This window comes from Paroedura picta, chromosome 2 (assembly GCF_049243985.1).
Source record: "Paroedura picta isolate Pp20150507F chromosome 2, Ppicta_v3.0, whole genome shotgun sequence".
In the NCBI taxonomy this organism is placed as follows: Eukaryota; Metazoa; Chordata; class Lepidosauria; order Squamata; family Gekkonidae; genus Paroedura; species Paroedura picta.
In genome coordinates, this window is record NC_135370.1 from 106266367 (window position 1) to 106291954 (window position 25588).

At 41.5% G+C, this 25588-nt stretch overlaps 1 protein-coding gene across 6 annotated transcripts in view; it reads right to left on the reverse strand.

The window, feature by feature from the left end:
* Positions 1-2381: 2381 nt before the first annotated feature.
* Positions 2382-25588, reverse strand: part of ANO3 (anoctamin 3) — a 312581-nt gene continuing 289374 nt past the window's right edge. For all 6 annotated transcript variants that reach the window (XM_077321992.1, XM_077321991.1, XM_077321997.1 and 3 more), the window contains 9 exons: positions 22922-23033; positions 20597-20654; positions 19654-19751; positions 18648-18793; positions 18372-18524; positions 16804-16951; positions 13926-14006; positions 9212-9317; positions 2382-6918 (listed from right to left, as the gene is read on the reverse strand). In XM_077321992.1, coding sequence (XP_077178107.1) covers positions 6736-6918; positions 9212-9317; positions 13926-14006; positions 16804-16951; positions 18372-18524; positions 18648-18793; positions 19654-19751; positions 20597-20654; positions 22922-23033 — 1085 coding nt within the window. In that variant the 3' untranslated portion in view covers positions 2382-6735. The remainder of the gene's footprint in view (positions 6919-9211; positions 9318-13925; positions 14007-16803; positions 16952-18371; positions 18525-18647; positions 18794-19653; positions 19752-20596; positions 20655-22921; positions 23034-25588) is intronic.

Here is a 25588-nt window from a genome sequence, read left to right on the forward strand (position 1 = left end):
CTTCAGGGATGGTGCCTCACCACGCAGCTTTAGTGTGGGCCACGCAGCAACCCCAGCCGGATTTACGGGTCCCGTCTCTGCTGGCTTCATGGTTGTCACCTTGGCCGCAGCCTTGGCCTCCTGTGTTGGTGGGCTCCCCGAATCTTCTGGTGCACTTCCTGGCATGGAACTATAGATGTCACATCCACACACATTTCTGTCCCAGTGGGCACACCAGAAGATGTATTCAAAAAATTTAAATAGGCTAGCTTTCAAATTCTCCCATGCATTTAAGTGCTGATTTTTTGCCTCTGTGGACTACATATCCCAGAGAAGCCACTGTCCATGTTTGGCTAGCACATGCGGAATAGGGTGGTTTTGTATACATCAAAAGTTAATTTGCTGTAGCACTTAACACAAACTGATGAATTGTATGAATGGGAGGCATTGTAAGCTGTAATAAAAAGCAGACATCATGCAACAAATGTGTCTTGGTCACTGTCCTGGTCAATGTAATGCATATTTCTGTGATTGGGTAACATCAGAATGGCATTTGTGTTCATGGTAATTATGGTAAGATGGCAGCAGTGCAGAAATCATAGTAAAGTATGTCAACAGCAGTTTTATTGTTAGCATCAGGGTCATCTCAATATTAGTATTGACAATGAAGCTACAGAGACTTCTAGAAATAAAAACCAAGGAACCAACTGAGGCATATGCATTTAATGTTTCACGAGCAATGGCAACTATAAACAGTGTGCCCTCGGCAGAGTTTACACCTTTCTGAACATAGACTTCAATAGACTAAGAAGGGTATAATTCTGCATTGGATGACACTAAAAGTTTCTGTTGTGGGAAAAATAATTATGAAGTACTCATTAGTTATTTATGACTCTGTTCCACTGTCTCTTGGGATGCATCTTGAATGCTTAACTTGGTTCTATGTTGCCAAGAAGATCTTTCCAGCAGCACTGTTAATTATCATTACCTGACCTTTTCTATAGCCTCATTAATGATGCTGCCATTTATTTCAGTAAACCATGCTGGAATCCTAGTGGATGTTGTATGTACTACCATCTCTTTTGAATCTAAAACTGGTAAAACAAATATGTTTTTCAGTTTCCAATTATTCTGATGTAGGGTTCAAAATTACATTGAAGCTGCAGAAGGGCTGTGCAGGGAAATGTGTCAGCCATGTCCTAGAGGCTTGGTCGGTCTGGTGCACTCTTCAGAGAAGAGGAGGAACTGTGGACAAGGCTGCTGGGTGTAAGTTGAAGGCACGAGAAGGCTGGTGGTGACACCATTTTCACTAGGGTTGTGCACGGTGCCGTCTGAATCAGCTGTTCCAGGCCGACACAGCCAGTGCTGCACTGCAGGGGGGGGGGAAGCATGGGCGCTGGTGCACAACTTGGTGCACACAGGCAGGCGTGGAGTTCTGCGCCTGCGCGTGTGAGCTGACTGACACACCGGCGCCCATGCCTCCCCTCAAGCAGGGAGAGAGTGGCTGGGTGTTGTCTCCCTTCCATTTCTAGACAAATACCAAATCAAATGGGTAACTGTGTTGGTCTGAAATAGCACAATAAAGTCAGAGTCCAGTAGCACTCCTTGCACTCGAAAGCTCACACCTTGAATAAACCTTTGATGGTCTTAAAGGTGCTACTGGACTCTGATTTTATTGAAATGCCAAATCAGTTAGAGTTGAGCTTTTTAAAAGGGGCTACACATGTGCAGCTCTGGTTTCTCTACATGGATTCTTCTGGACAGCAATTATTGTTTCCCACACAGAACTGCAATTTCATACAGGCCACAATCTAGGAAGTTCTATTTAAAAGAAGAATGTGTCAACACATATATACTTGTGTCTGTATCTATACTAGGCAATGGTAATGGTCAGTAATATCTGATGAAATAACTGCTTGATATAGGATCTTTCTCTGGAAATAGCGGCTGTGATTAAGCGCGGCCGCCGTTGACGCGGCGGGGGCGTCCTGGAGCGGCGCAGACCCGGCCGCGTCATCGGGCCGCGCCGCGGCACGAGGAGAGAGGGGCGGGGCTGCTGGCCTTAAATAGGCCGGGAGTGAGCAGCCTGCCCTCTTTCCAGGACATCGCCGCCCTGACAGTTACCCTCCCCATCCCTCCCTATTGTTATAAAGTTTTCGTCGCAGTCGTGGGTTATGCCTGGTAGGGAGCCTGTTGGCGGGGAGCCCGTCTGCGTACGGGACTCCCCGGAGTAGGGGGTTTCATTAATGAGACCGGCCGGAACTGGGGTGCGGCCTACCCAGCTGGGAGGCCAGGGGCCCGGGGCCAAGAAAACGGGGGGGCCCAATGGAGGCGGACACCCTTTGGGTCCTCATATGTCACTTCCCAGGGATACTGTGGCGGAAGGCGTCCCACCCTCCCGGCTGGGAGGAGATGTGGAGCCGGAGCGCCGCGGTTCATGGTGGTCAGCCGGATGGCTGACGAGGAAAGGCTCCCTTACCGGCATTCGGGCCAACCCTCCATATGGAGGGGTCCAGGTTAATAAACGGCTGTGGCCAATTTTGTTGCCAATACTGGGTTGCGTCATTACTGAAGTAATCGCCCCCTGCTAGTCAAACCTGCTGTTTGTTGTACCTATGGGTAAGTGAATGTCTTTGACATGTTCTTTATAAAACATTTTCACAGATTGCCTACTAGTTATACTTGAACTTTTGTTCTTGTAGCATATCCTGTGAACATATGGAACTATATTAGTCTAAGGTCTTTGATCCTTTTCTGTTGATTCTGATTGGAAGAAGATGTAAAGTATTTCCAGCAGATAGCCTTCTGATCCCTGCAGACCAGGCTGTTTCTGACCTGAAGATACATCAAGTGGAAACTAGGAACTTTATGCACAAAGGATATGTTCTGCTTCTGAGCTTTGATCCCTTCTGTATGGCTTGATCCCAGATAGAGCCCTCTCCCTTTTATAATTTGTTTCCACATTTAGATTCATTCACTTTCAGGAAATGCTTTTCTACATAACTGGATGCAAGAGGACCCTCTTCATGTTGTGTTTTTCTGATAGATTCCTCCATCCTCCACCTTGCTGGCCTTATATATTGGGCACCCATTAACTTTGTGATAAAATGATGATAAAATATAAGAATGACAAGTGGTAAACAAATATTTATTTCTGGTGAAAGAGTTGCATCAAGACACTGGATTGATTTTAGTAATATTTAAGACATTTTGGACTAGTAACTTAATGTAGAAATTAGAAAACCATACTGCTGCTGTTCATGCCACCTATTTTTAAAGTGCATGCACAGACCAAGTAATTGTACACTAGATCAATGATGATCTAAAGCATTTTTTTGCAAAGATGCTAGATCTGAAGTTCTGTGGAAAGTCCACATAGGCAGCTTGCATGCACATACCACAGATATTAGTAATTTGGTTTTTGAAATATACACACGCTCAAAGAGAGAGAGAGAGAGAGAGAGAGAGAGAGAGAGAGAGAGAGAGAGAGAGAGAGAGAGAGAGAGAGAGAGAGATTTAACCAGCATTCATGTTATACATATTTCCTGAGAACAGAGTGTGCCATATATCTTTGTAAGCTCATTTGGATTCAATGCAACCATAGCAAACCAAATCCTAGCAGAACATTTCTCCCAGCTAAAGCAAATGACTGTTTTTCTGCAACATTTAGAAAGCATTTTTTTTAAAGCAAAGGGTCCCAAGAAAAAAAATCTTTTAAAATGCTTGTGTGATTTCCATGTATGGGAAAAAAATCTAAAAGAAGGCTACAGTATCACTAGATTCTTCAGTGTCTCAGTGGGTACAGCTAGTAGCAAGACTGTGACTTCAGACTGAAACTAATTTTGGATTAGTTCTCATTAGTTTTAGAATCTGGAAAACTACAAGGATTTGTTTTCCTTTTCTTTCACTTTAATATAAGTTGTCCATCCGTCCCGATTTTCATGGGACACTCACGCCTTTGAGGACATTGCCCCATGTCCTGCCTGGGTCCTTAAAAGTCCCGCTTCCTTGGCCTGGACTCAAGCTGCAGGATGGCGGTAGCACTGGGGCAGCTGCAGGAGGAGGTGGCGGCGGGAGTGGTGGCAGGAGCATCAGCAGCAGTGACGAGCATTCAGCCAAGGCCAGATCAGGCTGCCGAGGGGGTGGGGCCGGCAGGGTGCAGGAGGAATGAAGGAGCTTCCTCCCTGGATCGGGAAGCAGTTGAATGGCCAATGGTGGGGCACAATGGGAGCCTGGCTTGCAGCTTTGGCTCGGCTCTGTTGCAAGGCCACCGCCTTCTCTGGGCCCAGGGGAAAGGGGGTTGCATTGGTAGGGGCATCCCCCTTGCAGAGAAGAATGCTGAGGGACACCCCTTTCACCCAGTCGGAGGGAGGGAGCGTGGCCTCCGCTGCCACCGCCCCAGTCGGAGGGACAGAGGGAGGGACACCGCCGCCATCATTGCTGCCCCTGCCCCCACCCCAGTCAGAGGGAGGGCCGCTGCTGTCCCCAGTGTCCCACTTTATCTCCGTCAAGATCTGGTCACCTTACTTTAATAACCAATCTGACTGTTTACACCATCTGGATCAAATTGTGACAAGACAGAAGAAAACAACAGAGAAATAATTAACATTCCAATTAACATTCCTATCCTCTTCTAAAGCTCAGAGCCAGCCAAGACAATCAGATAAAACTTAACAATGGAAAAACAAAGATAAAAAAATAAGATTCCTGGTTTCATAATGCACAAGTAAAATGTGTGTTTTAATCCCCCCCCCCCGTTACCCTCACTGATGTCCTCATCCTGTGGAAGTAGGTTTTTTCATTCTCTTCAGTGGAGAGCATCAGCATCAATGGTCACATGGGAAAAGTTTCCTCTGCACTGAAATATCCGGGAAAGGCTATATAGGTGGTGAGATCTGCGTGTACACATCCAGCAAATGCATTATAGGTCTATCCCTATATAGAAAGGGAACTATTATAAACTAGGCTGTCACTGTATAAAATATTAATTATATGAGAGAAATACAGTAAGAAAAACTGTGGGGCCATCATAATTAGGGGATTCATGGTCTGAACTGACGAGAACAGATTCCTTGTAAACATGATAATATAACAAATGATTCATTCATCTCAAAGCTCATGCAAAAATATAACTTTGATATGTTTACTGTGCTTTGCTATATAATTCTGTGAATCTTGGAAAGTGAAAACACAAGGTTTGGATTTACTTTGGTTAATATAAATAAGAAAGATTTCTACACCTGAAAATTTACAAAAGTAAAATTGGGATCATTTGGTCCCCCATGTACAAGTGAACCCAGCACACTTGTTTGAGTTTAGTGCTTCATTTCTTTCATGTTTTGAAGTATTCATCACAAAATCATAAGGTTTACTACTCTCTTTTGTAAGGGTGTGAGAATCCAAGCTCAAGTTGCTACAAGAACATGTCCTGGATACATTTTAAAAGGCTTAAGTGTGGAGAATAATCAAATACTAGTTATAAACCTATTGCCATGCTCTGATTTTATAGGAAAGAATGGTTTTGCAGTCCTGTTTCACAATTCTCAAGCAAGCAATGAACAGGTGCTTGCATAGAACAATTTAAAAAATTGGCTTCTTAAGGTGAAATTCTTTGCAGTGCAATAAAACATGTCAAGTTGATGTGTGTCCCCCCCCCCCAGAATATTTAATATCCAGGTAGTTCAAAGAGAATATTGACACAATTGTGCATGCTACATTAGAGCACAGATAGGACTATTCACTTTGGTGGTATGAGATGATGGCTTTTATGGGCATACTCAATATCAATCACTGGAAAATCCAGATGGAGAACTCTCCAAAGAGAGCTGCATCAAGAGCAGCTCAGTGATACAAGTCAGCATCCAGAGGACTACCAACAGAAAGAAAAAAAAAATCTGCTTGTGCAGTTCCCTCCATGTATAAGCCTTAAGATGTGTGCAGATCTAATTTGTGACAAAGGCTTCTGCATGCAGACAGTATACTTTGGATGCAATGTGATTTTCCTTATGCATCACACAAGGTTCTTGCATGACGGAAAAAAGCTCTTCTGCATGCAGAAACCAGTTTCCAGGTATGGAATATCGCTGGAGACCTTCCTTAAACAGAACTGCTTTTTCCTTGAATTGAGAGAAATATATATTTTTTCTTTTAAAGACAAACAAGAAGTGATGTGCAAACATCAAACTGCATAGTAAATATCAAATAGGCCGACATCCCTTTTAAAGGGCAGAGCCACATCCACAATCTCAGCAAGAGACTAGGACAAACCTGACAAAATCGGAAGCCTGCAGGACTGTTAGAGCATCAATTTATGGCCACAAAGGCAACAATTAATTTCACTTGATATTTTCTGTTGGTTATATAAATTCACTTGAGCAATTAAAAGCTGCAGTAGTAGTGGGTAAATACATCATTAAAAAACATGCCCTTATGAAAGTTTTACAATTGATTGATTTTGTTTTCTGTAGGTGCCTTTCAGAAGCTCTTTGTATCTTATTATACTTTTGCTGAGTGAATCCACTTCTTCTGCTAAGCTGGCATTCAGTCTTCAGTAATCCATCCTCAACACAGCCATTTGATTTCTCTGTAGGGTTAACATTATTTTTCCAGTTCACAGCAAAGCTTGATAATTTGTTTCCCCGTAGCAGCATATGTACAAGGCTTAAATCCTTTGACTCAGTGTCAGATTCCCACTTTCAGCCTATACTCAGAAGATCCAATTCTGATGTGAGAGTTGTGCCTCCTAGTCAGTATCAACTAAGGCCATTCGTGGTGATACTGTTTGCCATTCTTTTTCCGTTCTCTCTGCAAATGCTCTAATTCGGCCTCATACATCATTTCCTGAACTAAGTATTTCTCTCTCCTCATTCTGTCGCATAAGTCTTTGGGCATGTCTGGGATTAAGTAGGCAATGAAAGACTTTATTCCAAAAACAAGGTGCTGGAAAAAAAAGAGAAAACAAGAATAATGTTAAGTGCTTCCACCAAACTAAAATTATTTAGATTGCTACACTATTATCTTTAAAAAAGCCATTCATTGACAATGTATGATGTTCTCTGACCTTTTGTTGACCCAGTAACTGGCAAACTAAGAAAGGAAGCATGTACAAACAAGACTAGCTAAAAATTGTGGAAGGTCAAAAGAATTTTTATTTTCTCCATCTCTTCCAAATATCCATTCATCCTAGCCATCAGCTATCCTTCTCAGCAGAAAACAGCACACAGACATTAGTTGTGGGCCTAGTCAAAGAAGGAAAGGCCTTTGATGAAGGAAATCAAAGAGCCATTCTGCACATCGAAAAAAATAGTGTTACGCCAACGCAATGGTGTAACACTATAAAAAATCATGCCTCCAGCCATTCCTCAAGTATAGAACCGTGGATTACTCAATGTGGACTCGGAAGAAAAAAGGAAATCATGAGGCACAATGATATAGTAGTCTTCTCTATGTTTATAAGTGAAAAGGTTATAACATAAAGTCTAAATGATCAAACATAAAGAGTCAACCAAAACGGGATCCTAGGTTAAGTGACCTGCTTTCTATTCTATCTTCGTCAGTGGTTGCTCTTCCAATATACTGTCATAGTAGTAATTGTAGTATCACATTGACAAAATGCTCATAATCGTCTGGGGATTTCATTTTTTTGGGAGGGGGGTTAGAGAGGCATGCTTTGTGTGTTAACTGGTGGGGGAAACTTTTTTCACTCTGTCTGTATGATTTAATGCGTATTCCAGCCAGTTTGCTTCAAAAAAAAGGAAAAAAAAGCCCAGTTCCTGGGAGAAGGGAGAGGGAGGCAGGTGTGAGGGCAGGCGCTGGAGGTGGAGACAGCACTACTTCGCCTCCACACCTTTCGTTGCTGGTTGTTCTCCGCTTGCTCATGTCCCTCTCTCTCATGCTACAATTAGCACTTTAAAATGGAGGATGTAGCTGCTGGTTTGCTGCTGGGACGCTAGATGCTGTCGACATCGTGTAAAAAACTCCCCAAAGCATGGCCCAAAGTTTTCTCTCAGCCGTTTCATGGTTTTGAGGCTCTTTTTGGGGCCAAGACTTAGCTGAATTCTCATTCCATAGGAAGCATCAATGCACTAATGGAATTGGAAACAACTCAACCGAATCTTTCCCTTCCAGACAAGCCAGGTCTCCACTACTTTCCTCAGGGCAAGGATGCTGGGCACTTAACCCTTTCCATCACTAATGACAGCAATAAGTTCTAAAAAATCTTGTTAGTCATTTTCTGGAGCCAGTTTCTTGGAATATCCATAAACTAATGCTATTAATGTTTATTTCTGTCTGTATAGAACATAGAATCTTGATTATGCACATATATAATTATATTTATGTAAATGAGGGAAGGAGGCTATAACAAAATATGATGCCACGAGAGAGTACCATTGGTAGCCATTGTCCATGTCATGTGAATACCCCATGAAAACTTTGCTTTCTGAGGAAATAAATAATCCCCTGCTGAGCACTTAACACAGGGAGATGATTATTTGTGGGTGTTATAATCTATTCCACTTATTGGTTTGGTGTAGTGGTTAGGAGTGCGGACTTCTAATCTGGCATGCTGGGTTCGATTCTGCGCTCCCCCAAATGCAACCAGCTGGGTGACCTTGGGCTCGCCACGGCTCTGATAAAACTGTTCTGACCAGGCAGTGATATGAGGGCTCACTCAGCCTCACCCACCCCACAGGGTGTCTGTTGTGGGGAGAGGAATGGGAAGGCGACTGTAAGCTGCTTTGAGTCTCCTTCGGGAAGGGAAAAGTGGCATATAAGAACCAATTCTTCTTCTTCTTCTTCTTCATGGTAAAGGCTAGGAGGAGGAACTGGTCTCATGGTTTAAGTACTACTCATCGCTTAACACCCACTCAGAGTGGCTGTCCTGCCTGTCTGTCCAGTGGCCAGCCAATTGCCTTCTGTTCCCCACCCCTGATCACCCCTCCTCCTTCCACTTCCCTCTGAGGCTCAGAGGACACAGATCCCTGCTGCATGAGAGTTGCCCTTGCTGGTGAGTTCCCTTCTTGGAGGCCTCCAGCCTGCAGCCTTTCCAGGTCCTGGGGGGAGGAAGAGACCATCCACAGAATTCTTTCACCCCCACCCCCAGTCTAGCATCTGTAGATTCTTGAATGCAACGGGCAATATCCCCAGTATATATTTTAAATTTGAGTTTGTAAGCCACTTTAAGGGGGGATGTAGAATATAATTATTTTAATTAATAAACAGATTAACTTACTTCAAATACTATAATGAAGGCCAGTCGAGCTGCTAGAACATGCCAGAACTGCAAGGTAAACTCATAAGGTGTTGTACTCCAGGGAGGTGCTCTATAATCTCTATACCTGTAATAACAAAACCACAAAGTACGTTGATTAAAGCTTGGCATTCTCTATTTGATCCTCTTTTCAAAGAAAACAGAAGCCCGGGTATGGAACCTATCAAAAGGAAAGATGTTTGTGATCAAGGCAATCTTAGATTAGTTAGGGTATAAGAAAAGACAATAGTAAATATTAATAATGTTCAAGTGACAATAAACAGTAAATGAAATAGAAATCAACCACACCTTGGATTCAGACCCTTATATAGCCTATATGAACCCTGAAGCTACTGTTTATGATCTGAGGGTTGTTCTATGCTCCTATAGAAGAGATGGCTTTTGTGATAAGCTCCTGAGCCTGTCCTGCAGTTTCTTTGAGGCTGTGTAATTACTTCACCAAGAAACATTGGAGTGTTTTTGATTCAGCAGTCTTCCAGAGAGTTAATAAAGCTTTCTTTTCTCAAGAGGCTGACCACTGAGCTTCTAATGAGGATTTTAAATCTGTTGTGATTTGCTAATTTTTTTTCTCCTACACTGTTCACCTTTGATGATTATACTTTTTTGTATTTTAACAGGTTTAATTACCACTGGCATTGCCTTGAGTAAATTAAGTTTAGCAAGGATATGCTGTTGTTCTGAGAGAGGTAGAAATTGATATGAATCTAATAACCTATCTTCAAAATTATCTGCTTCAGGACTAGAGTCTAGTCCTATTTATATGTTTATTACTTCCTTCTACTTGGATTATAGATCCTCCTTTCAAATTGGTGACATTTTAGAAAGTGATAATTGTCAACTTCCCAATTTTCTATTTCCAATTCTAGCCTCTTATATTAAAGCTCCCCCTTCAAGGATCGCTGCCTTGTTGTGGCAAGGGGGCTTGCGTAGTTCAGTGAAGCTATGAGCTATACCGTGCAGGGCCACCCAAGACGGACAGGTCATAGCTGAGAGCTCTGACAAAAGGTGATCCACTGGAGAAGGAAATGGCAAACCACTCCAGTATCTTTGTCATGATAACTCTATGGACAGTTCCAAAAGGCAAAACATTATGACACCGGAAGATGAGCCCCTCAGGTCGGAAGGTGTCCAATATGCTACTGGGGATGAGCAGACGGCTAGTACGAGTAGCGCCAGAATGAATGAAGCGACTGGGCCAAAGCCGAAAGGACGCTCAGTTGTGGAAGTAACTGGTAGCGAAAAGACAGTCCGATGCTGTAAAGATTTTTATTCCATAGGAACCTGGAACGTCAGATCCATGAATCAAGGCAAGCTGGACATGGTTAAACAAGAAATGACAAGACTGAACATCGACATTTTAGGAATCAGGGAACTAAAATGGACAGGAATGGGTGAATTTAATTCAGATGACCATCAGGTATACTACTGTGGGCAAGAATCTCGCAGAAGAAATGGAGTAGCCTTCATAATCAATAAGAGAGTAGGAAAAGCAGTCTTGGGATACAATCCCCAAAATGACAGAATGATCTCAGTTCGAATCCAAGGCAAACCATTCAACATCACAGTGATCCAGGTCTATGCCCCAACCACTGCTGCTGAAGAGGATGAAGTTGATCAGTTCTATGAAGCCTTACAACACCTTCTAGAAGCAACGCCAAAAAATGATGTGGTTATCATCATGGGGGATTGGAATGCTAAAGTAGGAAGCCAAAAGATAACTGGGATAACAGGCAAGTTTGGCCTTGGAGTACAAAATGGAGCAGGGCACAGGCTGGTAGAATTTTGTCAAGAGAATACAATGGTCATAGCAAACACTCTTTTCCAACAACCCAAGAGACGACTCTACACATGGACATCACCAGACGGTCAACACAGAAATCAGATTGACTATGTGCTCTGCAGCCAAAGATGGGAAAGTTCTATCCAGTCAATAAAAACAAGACCAGGAGCTGATTGTGGTTCAGATCATCAGCTTCTTGTTGCAAAATTTAGGCTTAAATTGAAGAAAGTAAGGAAAACCACTAGGCCACTCAGGTATGAACTAAATCATATCCCCAACGAATACACAGTAGAGGTGACAAATAGATTTAAGGAATTAGATCTGATAGACAGAGTGCCTGAAGAACTATGGACGGAGGTTCGCGACATTGTACAAGAGGTAGCAACTAAAACCATCCCAAAGAAAAAGAAATGCAAGAAATCAAAATGGCTGTCTGAGGAAGCTTTACAAATACCTAAGGAGAGAAGGGAAGTCAAAGGCAAGGGAGAAAGAGAAAGATACACCCAATTGTATGCAGAATTCCAGAGAAAAGCTAGAAGAGATAAGAATGCCTTCTTAAATGAACAGTGCAAACAAATAGAAGAAAACAATAGAATGGGGAGGACCAGAGATCTTTTCAAGAAAATTGGAGATATGAAGAGAACGTTTCATGCAAAGATGGGTATGATAAGGGACCAAAATGGTAGGGACCTCTCAGAAGCAGAAGAGATTAAACAAAGGTGGCAAAATTATACAGAAGAACTATACAAGAGCGAGCTTAACATCCCTGATGACCACAATGGTCATCTGGAGCCAGACATCCTGGAATGTGGAGCCAGACCTGGAGCCTGACATCCTGGAATGTAAAGTCAAATGGGCCTTAGGAAGTCTGAGCAACAATAAAGCTAGTGGTGGTGACAGCATTCCAGTTGAACTATTCAAAATCTTAAAGGACGATGCAGTAAAAGTGCTACACTCAATATGCCAGCAAATTTGGAAAACTCAACAATGGCCACAGGATTGGAAAAGGTCAGTTTACATCCCAATCCCAAAGAAGGGCAATGCCAAAGAATGTTCAAACTACCGCACCATTGCACTAATTTCTCATGCTAGCAAAGTTATGCTCAAAATCCTACAAGCTAGGCTCCAGCAATATGTGGACCGAGAACTTCCAGAAGTACAGGCAGGATTTCGAAGAGGCAGAGGAACTAGAGATCAAATTGCCAACATACGCTGGATCATGGAGAAAGCTAGGGAGTACCAGAAGAACGTCTACTTCTGCTTCATTGACTATGCTAAAGCCTTTGATTGTGTGGAGCACAACAAATTGTGGCAAGTTCTTAAAGAGATGGGAATACCAGAGCATCTTATTTGTCTCTTGAGAAATGTATATGCAGGTCAAGAAGCAACAATGAGAACTGAACATGGAATCACTAACTGGTTCAAAATTGAGAAAGGAGTTTGGCAAGGCTGTATACTGTCGCCTTGCCTATTTAACTTGTATGCAGAGCACATCATGATAAATGCGGGATTAGAGGAGTCACAAATTGGGATCAAGATTGCAGGGAGAAATATCAACAATCTCAGATATGCAGATGATACCACTCTAATGGCAGAAAGTGAAGAGGAACTAAAGAGCCTGTTGATGCGGGTGAAGGAGGAGAGTGCAAAAGTTGGCTTGAAACTCAACATCAAGAAAACAAAGATCATGGCATCCGGCCCTCTCAATTCCTGGCAAATAGATGGGGAAGAAATGGAGATAGTGAGAGATTTTTTTTTCCTGGGCTCCAAGATCACTGTAGATGGGGACTGCAGCAAAGAAATTAAAAGACGCTTGCTCCTGGGGAGGAAAGCTATGGCAAATCTAGACAGCATCCTAAAAAGCAGAGACATCACCCTGCCAACAAAAGTGGGTTAAGTCAAGGCTATGGTATTCCCAGTTGCAATGTATGGCTGCGAAAGTTGGACCATAAGGAAGGCCGAGCGTCAAAGAATTGAGGCTTTTGAACTCTGGTGCTGGAGAAGACTCTTGCGAGTCCCTTGGACTGCAAGGCGAACAAACCGGTCAGTCCTAGAGGAGATCAGCCCTGACTGCTCTTTAGAAGGCCAGATCCTGAAGATGAAACTCAAATACTTTGGCCACCTCATGAGAAGGAAGGACTCCCTAGAGAAGAGCCTAATGCTGGGAGCGATCGAGGGCAAAAGAAGAAGGGGACGACAGAGAATGAGGTGGCTGGATGGAGTCACTGAAGCAGTCGGTGCAAACTTAAATGGACTCCGGGGAATGGTAGAGGACAGGAAGGCCTGGAGGATCATTGTCCATGGGGTCACGATGGGTCGGACACGACTTCGCACATAACAACAATATTAAAGCTAAATGACTTTATAGGGATTGACTGAAATCTTAGAAACAGTTTTCCAGATCATGAATCTGGTAGATGTTGCAGAGAGCCTCAGCAAACAGAGAACAAGTCACCTTGGTAGTTTCCAATGGCCTTAGAAATGCCCATGGACCATGTTCTCTATTTCCCCCCACTGTTTGAGAGGCACATTCTAATAACTTATTTAATGAACTTACAGCCAATCTCTCCTCTTTTACCTTACCTCAAGTAAAAAAGAATGATAAAGTGAAAATAATTTATAAAATATGAATAAATCTAAACATGATTGCATTCTTTGAAGGAAGCTGGTATGTTCAACATTCCGTTCCCATTCACATATTTGAATAGACTAGTAGCCATACTAGCCCATCACAGCAGGAATGAAAATAGCTTAACAATAACAGATTTGCTGTAACATACACTTTTCTGGGCAAGGTCCCATTAAATTATGCTAGTATGCTAAAAATAAATAATGCTATCCATTACCATGATCAAAACAATTTGAATGCAACTCAATTTGTCATTAAGTACATACCTGCAGTATCCTGAATATCCCATGCCAAGCTCACTCAGATCAAATATTGATAAACTACTGTTGACGTATCCCTTCAAACATCTAAAAAAAGGCCAGTAAACATTTTCTGCTGTAAAATGAATTTGTCATGAGAAGTGCATGCAAAGCATATACAACACATATGTCATTTGTGCTTCTTGCCATAACCAATGCATGCCCATGATTTTAATGGTATGTCTTTCATATTTTCAGTGGATGATGGAGGGAAAATATTCTTTAATCTGGAAGTAGGTTAACAGAACGTATGCACAAAGCCTTAAATGTTTAAAATGAGATTTATGTTTAGGAAAAAAGTATACATGTAGAATTTCTCTCTAAACTGTACAAGCCATAGCTAAGTAAATATCTTCATTACTTTACATTACTGTGCAGAGAAATGTCCTTGTAAAGACAGAAAGGCATGCTTTTTGTAAATAAAATTTTGTATTAATAACATTGCTGGGTATATGGATATATGCTGGGTATATTTATAGGCATCATCCTATTCTCAAGCTGAATCAGATAATAGTTGCAGAACCGAGAAGAAGCAGCTAAGGGGGAAAATGACACCAGAGCAGCAATGTAAAGTATTGAAAATGCCAGTGAACAGATGTAAAAAAGGTAACTATAAAGCATGGAACACTTTGCTCAAAAATGTTATTTGCAGAATATTTTTATAGTACAGGTCAGCATCACTGCCAAAGGAGAATGCAGAAATGATGCTTCATGTGGCACACTTAGCATTTTTAAAAGGATGGCCTATTTTTATATAACTTTGTCAGCACATAGTACCTTTAAAGTCATGGAACAATCTACTGTTGAGTTGGTGGAAATGGAAGGAAAATTCATTCTCGTTCAGCACCAAAGCAAAACAGTGATCAAACATGGTCTGTGTCACTGTTTTTAACAGCAATATTCAGTGAAATAATGACTGAGTTTTTCTTATCCTTCCTATTGTAATAGAAGTTCAGAGATATTATTGAATGGAAAGATTGACCATGAAAAAAGTTATGGCCAGGAGAAAAAAGAAGGATGATGGAGTAGAAAAATATGAAGCGTCTTATAGGTTTAACAGTAGCCCTGTCATACCCACCTATTAAATGTGTAACTGCACAGCCAAGGAATAAGAAAACAAAGTTAATTGACATTTGAGGAGCTGTAATATCAAAATATTTAAATAACAAAGCCCCCAGAAAAAAATGAAACAATCATAATTTTACCTAACAAAAACAGGTTTATTAAAATAACATGCATTTAAATGTTGGGTAGTTAGTTTAAAAATCATTATTTTATACTGTAGGCAGCAATTAATCAATGCAATAACTTTTGGTTCTTCCATGAAGGGTCCACTCTACAGAAGCACTGGAGTGGAGTAAGAGGTCATGTCTAATGAGCTTGCTATATGGCAGTCTTCAAGCAAAGGTTGGATACACACTTTTCTTGGATGCTTTAGGCTGATCCTGCATTGAGCAGGGGGTTGGGCTAGATGGCCTGTATGGCCCTTCCCATTCTATGATTCTATGAAATATTGGTTGCAATTCCTTATCGTGTGAAATACAACATTATGCTAAGATCTAGAGCTTCATATTTCAACAGTCACAACTTCCTGTTTCACACATGCTTTTCTTGTGCAAGAAAATTTTTAAAAATGGTTCCCCGAAGTTCATTGGTAGCCTTTGTAATATCATTAGAGGAAGAGGGTTCCATACCTGAAGAATAGCCAATAGGTACTAGACATGAGCACAAACTGGAATAATGCAGTTTGGTGTATGGTGTGCTCTCCTCATGAACCACAAACCATCACAAACTTTTAGACACTAAACAAACTGATCCATTCTATGAGTTTTGTGATGTGGTAAAATGGCCCTCCTGACAACAAATGCACAGGGACTCTCCAGTTCTCTCTCCTCTACCTGCCTTTCAAGTCTGGTGAAGATTGGATTTATAGGGCTTGAGTTACAGCCCTCCCAAATAAGGTGTCCTCATTGTTTCCAATGGGGGGGGAGGGGTTAGCAAAACAGCAAGAGCAATAGAAGCCCAGAAGAACAGAATCAAAGTCCCAGAGAATCTCTGCAGTAGAAACAAGGTGGAGGTATTTTGTAAGTCCAGCAGAACCAGTACCACAGTGGCAGTGCAAATCCAACAGGACTAAGATCAAGTCAGGAAAGTGCTTTTGGTGGAAATGTCAGACACAGGTTCAAAAGTATATCGAATGGACTCCCTGCAAGCTACATACATCAAATGCACAGGGAAGCTACACCTGCTGCTCACTCCTCTGCAATCTATCCAAGTTGAGGGTGGATTATATTTCTGGGGTTACAGACTGCACAATGCAAAACACTGCTGTTGTAATACAGTTTAACCTGAGGGAGTGGATGAATGGCAGCCAGACTATCCATGGCTACATGGTCATGGACAGCAAGCAGTTCAGGAAAATACAGTGTAGGAAGCAGCAAAAACAAGAATCTGTGTGGGCTCAAAACTTCAAACATGAAATAAAGTTCATGCAGTAAAGTTTGTGAAGTAGTCTCTTCTTTTATTTCTTGTTAGACCTTGTAAAAAAGGCAGACAGAATTCCAGACTGAAGCTCTGGTTTGTGTTTTTCATCTGATAAGGTGTTGTTTGATTGTTCCATATAAGGAATCACTGCCAGTAAAAAGTGACCTAAGGACAGAAATACAAATTTTATGCTGTGGCAAGTAAGACTCCTTAGGTCACATTTTACTGGAAGTGTCAAGGAACAATGTAACAAGAATAAATTGTGCAAAAGGTACAGGAGTGTATTATGCTGACAACCATCTACCAAAATACAACAGTTAGGGCATCAGCTAAAAATACATTTAGAAAATAGTGTAATTACTTTTCATGCCTGTATCCTTGATCAACACAAGGGCCATATTTGTATGCGTAAACAAATCGTGGGATATAGTCAGAAGTAATGGCGATAACAAAAGCATTGGTGATTACAGCCAGGACTCCTATTCCCTCAAGGATTCCATACCAAATTCCTAGGATAAAAACAATAATAAATTATGTCATATGAAGCAATTACACAGTTTTCAATGCACATACAAAAAAGCTTTTAATCCTGTCCCAAGACAGAATTAAAAATGCCATTTCCTAGCTGTATTGTCTTTTCCCCTTCAGTTGAACATGGTCTAGAAAACAAATGTCTTCTAATTTTAGATTTTCCATTCTAGAAATTCCTCCTCTTTCTTCAAATTGCACTTTTAATTATTGTACAAGCAGGAAAGCAAGACAAATACTCCCTAATTTAGTTCTGACATTATGCCTTTTCTCATGGAAGTAGGGGAACAATGAAACATTAGACATAGGAGTGCTTCAGTTCAACATGTTGGAAGAGTAGCTGAACATTCCAGTCATTTTACATCCCACATATATGATTTGGGGTATGGGATACCTTAACATAGCTAGTGAGCTACGCTATAATAACTTTAATTTCACTTGCAGAAAGCAATGGAGTTCTGGCATCACAACCTGTACATACATTAACTTCTTATTTTATAGACAACCCCAACCATTCCATATAGGTTGTTAGAAGGGGGGGGGGGGTCACTTGTCAGGAAAGGCTAGTTAAAGTCAAGGTGCATAAATAGCTAGATGATTAAAGCTGGTATTGGATTAAAGCAGTTGCTTTTGATCTGTTGATCTGTGAGTAGCAGCAAATTAGCATACAACAGTTCTCACTTCTAATGTTTGTATTTGTATGCTGAATAATGGATGTCATTCACAGATTTCAGCTATGAGCAACCAGTTATTTATGCATCTTGCCTCTAACTAGCCCTTTCTAGCAGCTAACCCCTCCACCTATATATAATGGTTGTTGTTCTACTGTATCTGAAGAAGTGTGCATACATACAAAAGCCAATACTTTGAATAAAGCTTTGTTGGTCTTAAGGGTGCCACTGCACTCAAATGTTGTTCTTATAAGATAAATAGTTATAACGATCCAGTGGATTATATTCTGGCAATGTAAATATGTACTGCAGGCTTTCTCAACCAGGGTTTTATGAAACCCTAGGGTTTCTTGACAGACCTGGAAAGGTTTCCCAAGTGGGTGGGAACTAATGAATTTTTAATATATATATATATATATATATATATATATATATATATATATATATATATATATATATATATATATATATATATATATATATATATATAATTTGTTATACATTTTTTGTGTGATATGAGCAAATATGGTCATATCGACTCCTCCCGCCACCAAAATGGCCAATGAGTGGCCTGGAGGGGGTGGGAAGGGGAGAGCCCTGGGTTAGAAAGGCTGACATTAAAAATACTTCTAAACAACTCTATGACATTAAAAATACTTCTAAACAACTCTAATGTTTGACACAATTACTTGGTAAAACAAGCAGCTAAAGTGACTGTCTTTTGTCTCACCTATATCTGTTGCTCTTGCAGGCATTGGCCGCCTCCACTGTGTAACAAACTTATAAGCATCAAGTCTAATTTCTATAATGTTGTTAAGTAATGCCAGAAGAGGAGCCAGTGGAAAAGCAGCTACAAAGATGGTAGTAAAGCCAAACTGTAAAACTAGAAAAAAAGGTCATGTGATTAGATAAGGACACTCCCCCCCCCCCCCAAGTCTCAGTGGTAGTAACCACAACGATGGGCTTCTATCAGAAACAGAAAGGCTACCTCCTTGAGCATGCTCACCCATCTCTAAGTACTCATCCATCAGACCATGAAGATTCATTGGCTGTAGATTCCAATCTTTTTCCCACTGAGGTAGGGAAAATTTATGCTCCAATAACTGCCCTCCTTTCTTGATTTTGCGCCGTGACCACCAGTTTTGCAGTAACCTGTATTAGCCAAAAGATGAAATCTATGTTATTGCTTGCAGGAACTCCACCACTCACTGGTCTCTTTATTCAGCACCATCCCACTAGTCCCACTTGGATTGCTTTTATTCCTTATGATTAGAGTTGCCAATCTTCAGGTGGCACCTGGAGATCTTCCAGTATTACAATTGCTCTCCAGATGAACAAGGTCAGTTTCCCTGGAGCCAGTTTGGTGTAGTGGTTAGGAGTGTGGACTTCCAATCTGGATTCAATTCTGCACTCCCCCACATGCAGCCAGCTGGATGACCTTGGGCTCACCATGGCACTGATAAAACTATTCTGACCAAACAGTGATATCAGGGCTCTCTCAGCCTCACCCACCTCACAGGGTGTCTGTTGTGGGGAGAGGAAAGGGAAGGCTTTGAGCCTCCTTCGGGTAGAGAAAAGTGGCATATAAAAACCAACTCTTCTTCTTCTTCAGAAGTCCCTCTCCTTCCTAACCCCTGTTCTCCCCAGGTTCCACTACCAAAATCCTCACCCAAAACTGACAACCCTACTTGTAAGCATGGGAAATATACTATGTGTATTGGTGCTACTGCTACTGACTGTGCACTATAGTAATGTAATTCTAGCCCAAGGTCTAGTGTAATCCCTGGCTACTCCATCAAGCCTTAAAAGGATCTCCTCCAATAACTGTATGTATTTCTGACAACCACCCATACAGGAAAGGATGGAAGATTGATTTTGTTTGGATAGCTAAGGTGATTTTAATATTATTATAGCCCCAGGAAGATAACCAAGCCAGCAATTTGACATGCCTATAACTCTAATCACAATGGCATTCAGATATTTCTTAGAAAAAGCAGAATGACTGTACTTACGGATAGCCAAGTTCCATGAAGTTATTCCACATTTGCTTTAAAACCATGATAACCCCCATTTGCAGACAGAGGTCTATCAAGCAACCACTAGGATGACACTAAAGGAAGAAACATTGCAATGTACACATTTAGAAAGCAACTTTAATCTCAAACTGTTTAATTCATTTGAGGGCAGGAAGGAATTTCCCTCCAGGTCAGATTGGCCCAGGGACCCTGGACAGCAGGGCTCACTGAGGAAAAGGAGGGAGAGGTAGTTGTGAATTTCTTGCACATGCAAGCATTTGGACTAGATGACCCTTCTAGCTCTATGTTTCCTATCATTTTAAGATCACTGTGAGGGGTTTTATATCATGTAAATGCATCTTAATTGTTCTTTGGAAAAAACAAGATGTTGGCTATCAAAAAATATCTACTGGAAATATCTACTGGTGCAGCCCCTCAAACAGAAGTCTATGGACGTGATGTCTGTAGTCCCCCCCCCCCAGAGACCACACCAGTAGATGGAGAGTCTGGGCGGCCTTGGAGGACAAGAGGCAGCAGCGTGGCAGATGGGGCTTGGCTCTGGGCCTCGTCATCTGCTGCTGCTGCTTGTCGTCCGAGGCCGCCACCATCCTCATGAGAGCGAGGGCAGGCTCGAAGAGCGAGTAGAGGGACCTGGCGAGTCCCAGAGCCCAGCTCCATATGCCATGATGCTGCTGCCTGCCCTCTGAGCCAGCCCCTGTCCTCAGGAGAGTGTGGATGGGTGGAGGAAGCAGAGGCAGCACAGTGACCAGGGCCTTGCACCCAGATGTGCCAGCCATCGTTCAAGGCATTATGGGGATGTTTCCACATAATGGCTGAGAATCCGGTTGCAGGCACTTTTTTAAACAATGGCAGCACAAATCAATTTTAAAAACCTCTTGAATGTAGAAAACACACTGGCAGGACAAGTGTAGTTGTTTACCTCTTCCAATCTCCATCTGTTAAAAAGTTTGTTGTACTTTCCAGGACGTCCAGCAAATCTGGGGGAGATAAGATTTTTGTCGTCAATTGGATTTGGAATAAATGGAAGGAACCATAAAAACCACTGCTAAATAGAAATCTTTTGCCCTTTCTTCTCTTTGCCAAAGAATGCAGCACCCCTGGTATCACTGCCACCTCCACTTCCTACACCATCGCCTCTCTGTGTTGCTGCCATCACCAGCTGCTTTGCACTGACACAGATTTCAAGTACAATTTTGGGCTCCATGGCAAACTAAACCGAATACATTGCTTTTTGTAATGTGTACATGTCAATGTTCACCTTACTTTTTTTCCCAATGGAAGTGTGATTTTTCTGCAAACATGGGGGATTGCAAATGCCTCAGTGAGAGTGCTAGCTAGCCTTCAAACAGTTTTGTCTACCTGCATAGGACTAGGGTCATCTTTCACAACTGAGAAAGCCTTTTTTTTTCTGGGAACAGTTTTAGTTAACACTAGATAGAAACTATTTGTTTGTTAAAAAGCACTTCCATTGGTTTCTGAATCTTCTGATTCATTATTTTGATAATTGTTATCATCTTTTTGTTCTCTTTACTGCATCTTTTGAGTGCTTCTTTAGTCTTTGCTGTTAACTGTCATTGACCTCATTTACTCTCACTGCTGTTTAATATGATTGGTTATGACAACCCAACCCAAATTTTCTTGCCAATGAAATAACAGGACATGTGAAAACAGCAGAAAGCTCATAAAATAAATTATGTTTATTTCACAGAGAAATTACAGTGACTGATTATGCATGGGCAGGGAAGGGCAGGCCAGGACCTGCATGACAGTGGGGCTAATCCCTGGTTATGCATGACACCAGTACCCTCTCCTACCCCTGGCCCATTTTAGAGCCTGTGATTGCCTGTGATTGCCCGTGGCAAGAGAATGCTGATTTTTCTGCATTCTCTTTCTTGCCACCACAGCCATCAGAGGCCTGGCCAGGCCAGGCCCATGAATAATCCTCCCACCTACAGTGTTCCTGCAGGGACACAAAATGTTTGGCTTTGCAGTGCTGCAGAACTGAACTGGGCATTTCTACACCCCCTATGATGGTGGGATAGTGGCATGCCACTATCCCACCATCTTGCAGTGGGACCCTCATCCCTCTTGCCCCCCTGTTGCTGCTGCCATCACAAGGCACAGCAGAACTGATGGCAGCAGCAGAACCTTCCAGCCATGGAGTTGTGTGCATGCATACACAACTCTGGGGTAGACTGTGTGTGCTGGGGGATTTTGTCCTCTGTGCATACACAGGAAGTGGTGGGGCATGTTGCCTCACCACGAGAAATCATTGGTGACACCATTGCTGTGCATAATCAGTCAGTGAGATCAGATGAGTGATCACATGAGTGAGAAAAAAGTATAGTAAGGGGAAAAAACAGAGTAACAAAACAAACCAGCAACTGAGCCATCTTCTTTCTACATGTCTAAGTTCTTCTTTTTGGTCACAATCAGAATTTGGCCTTTTACACCTGGAAAATATGGATCCACTGCAACATTATGATGTTGTGTATTTATTTAGAAGAAATATGAAAGAGAAAAGGCAGACTCATAGTAATTTGCTCTGCCATGAATACAAGGGTAGCTCAAGGTGCTTCTAAACAAGAAAATTTGCTTATTTCCAGTATCTTTCATATATTGGGCCACAATATATGAGCTTTTGTATGCATATACACATTCCTTCTCTAATTTTGAACAATAAGCCTTTACATGTCCCTCTTGCTTATCCCTACTTTTCTGTTTTGTATGGGAGTGTACAAGCTCGCAGGGTAGGTGTTTGATGGCTCAGTTTTCTTTGAGGTGCTTGAAACTTTTATTTTTCTCAAGACAGCATTCTAAGACCCAGTAACTGACCCATGAAACTTTGCATTCACAGACAGCCTTACTGCTAGCTACCTGTGGAAAGAAACTGCACACAGTTAATTTGGATACCAGTACAAGATTTGCCAGGATTTCTGCCATGACATTAAATATACACAACTGTTTGACACAGGTTGCAATACAATTTAAATGAGACCCACAACCCACACACAATTCCCCAAGTACTTTGTGTCCCCTGTGCCAAAATTAAATTGGACCAACACTTTGGCAGTCATGCATACAACCAACTTTCTCTGGATTGTGCCCTTAGTATCCCATCTGCATTTAAAACCACAAATGTCTCCAGCCGTCAACAAACCAAAGTCATATATCCATGATGATTCATCATGGTTTTTGTTTCTTATTTTCTGATAATTCTTCAACTCATTTGAAATTAGCTTACCTTCCAAGGAAAAAAGCAATGTAGAAAATAGAACTGTTTAAGTTGACAAATTGGAAGAGAAACATTTTCAAGGCAAAACTGTTTTCCCACTCTGAATCTGTTCTAGGATGTTCTATGAGAATGAAAGAATATACATTATAAAAGGAATTCATATTTTCTGATCTAGATTTCTTTGTCTGGATTTGAAGATGAATTTCCTTTCCTTTCATCCAATAAAAGCTCTACAATACATTGATCTTGACCAGTGGATAGTTATATTGGGATGTAAAGGTGCAATATGTTCTAAAGGCAGAGCTTTGGTGATCAATTGATTTTGGGCCTGGATAGTGTCCGGGTTAACATCAAGAGCCTCATTGACCTATAAGACTCTCCTTTCAAGAGTGCAGATAGCCCTTGCTGCTCAAGTATGACCACACAAAGATGGATGTTTAATAATTTCCTCAGAAAATATAAAAGAAGATGGTCAATGTTTTCATTTACTGAGACAATCCTTATGGCTCCTCCATAGAGGATAAGTTGAGAAGTTAACAAAAAGGGGGCCAAAAGGCAGCCATGCCTATCCCCTTTATCAAGGTTAAATGGCTCAGTCAGCTCATTTCCATAGCCACAGCAGACTTGACCTGCAAGGTCTATATGAGCCATAGAAGTCTTTTATCATGATAGCCCGCTTTAAGTATTTGAAAGGTTGTCACTTGGAGGAGGGCAGGATGCTGTTTCCGTTGGCTGCAGAGGAAAGGATGCACAGTAATGGGTTTAAACTACAAGTACAACGATATAGGCTAGATATCAGGAAAAAAATTTTCACAGTCAGAACAGTTCAGCAGTGGAATAGGCTGCCTAAGGAGTTTGTGAGCTCCCCCTCACTGGCAGTCTTCAAGCAAAGGTTGGATACACACTTTTCTTGGATGCTTTAGGATGCTTTGGGCTGATCCTGCATAGAGCAGGGGGTTGGACTAGATGGCCTTTATGGCCCCTTCCAACTCTATGATTCTGTGATTCTGTGAAATTTTCATTGTTAGGACCATACAGTTTTTGGATTAAATGATGAGCTTCACCTCCTATTCTTGCATTGAAATCTCCCAATAGGAGGAATCAATTGTTTGGGAAGTTCCTCTTAGTTTTATGAAATATTTCATAAAAGGTATGATACTGACCAACAGGCAAGAGTTGGTGGATGAGGTGAAGGAGGTGGGGACCCTAGGGGGAAGTTGACCTAGCAAGGTCATCATACAATTCATGTGAAGCTGCAGGTAGCATATATACTGTGAATAAAATTATAGAATGGGCCTCCAGTGGACTTTAGTATTACTAAAACAAAATCCTGAGCCATAATCATTTCAGAATTATAGGTGGGCAATGCTGTAGAAATTAGGCACACTAGAACTCCTTAAGGACAGTCCAAAGGACCTTTTAATGCACCCTGAAAGAAAGCTAAAAAGCCAGGATAATATATCTCCTCTATCATCCAGGTCTCCTGGATAATTACGATATCCAAAGCAGATAAGAATGTCCTAGTGTCCTCACAAGAAACCTTGGAAGATCAGTCTGCCACATTCCACCTTAAGATTCTTGTGGAAGGAGATAGTCAAGCTAAAGGCACTAATCAGCACTGGGGTTAACAGGGAGATAGTGGGATCCAGAGGGCAAGGCACATGTTGGTAACTCTTTATGTGAGGGTATACTCACATATATAGGAATTACAGGAGGAATATACAGGAGGGTATGTTACAGGAGGAATAGCAGGAATTAGTCTCTCTCATAGGGTTAGACTGGGCCTGGATTTCCAGTTTTAACAAATCATTGTTAGTATTCTTCTCTACAGTGATGAGACAAATTGAACTTCCTATACCATCACCCATCTGGTTGTTAGGTAACCAGCACCAAATTTTCTTTAAGGTTCCCTAGTCTGTCAATGTCATTTGTTTCACTTTTGGCAAGACACAAAAGGACTGCATTAGATTAGAGCCTGTCCTATCCTTTAATAGGTCTGAAAATGTGGAAGAGATTTTAGGGTTGCAGGCAGTTCCATGCCTAAGTGTCTAGGTGTTTTAACCAACCTTGGACATTTATTTTTTACTGGGGAAAGATCACTTAAAGGTTGTGATTTTATTCCCCTTTGTTGGTTGTAGGGGATTTCCCACAGGTTTCTTAAAGTAGGGTTTCATAGGGAAAAGTGGTATTTGTACAAGAGAACAGAAGCGTCGTTTAGGAATAATTCCTGCAAAGCAAATCACTGATGTTTGTTTATAATAAATGCAGAAACACAAGAAGAATAAAATGTAAGTGTAAATATTTTTTCTCTAACAGGGCCAGGAAAGACCTAAAATATTTCATCTTGACATCTCTGGGATAGCAATCAAAGAGATAAGCCATATGCTCGATGCATAATTTACCTGCCCAATCGATAATTCTCCCTCAAAAGGAGCATATGGACATATTTTACAGGGTTCTTGCATCAGAGAGGTTCCTGAAGACTTCCTAGGTAGTATTTTATAGTCTCTTTGTAAACACTTTTGACTACAAGAATGGGTCGCAGATAGAACCTGTGATAAAGTATGACCACCCAACTTGATAGAATGGGCCTGGTATAAGGCATTGATTTTATCATAAATCTTGCCTAGGGTCTCAGTAATTAGAAAGCTCCAAGAGGCTAGAATCTGAAAGGTA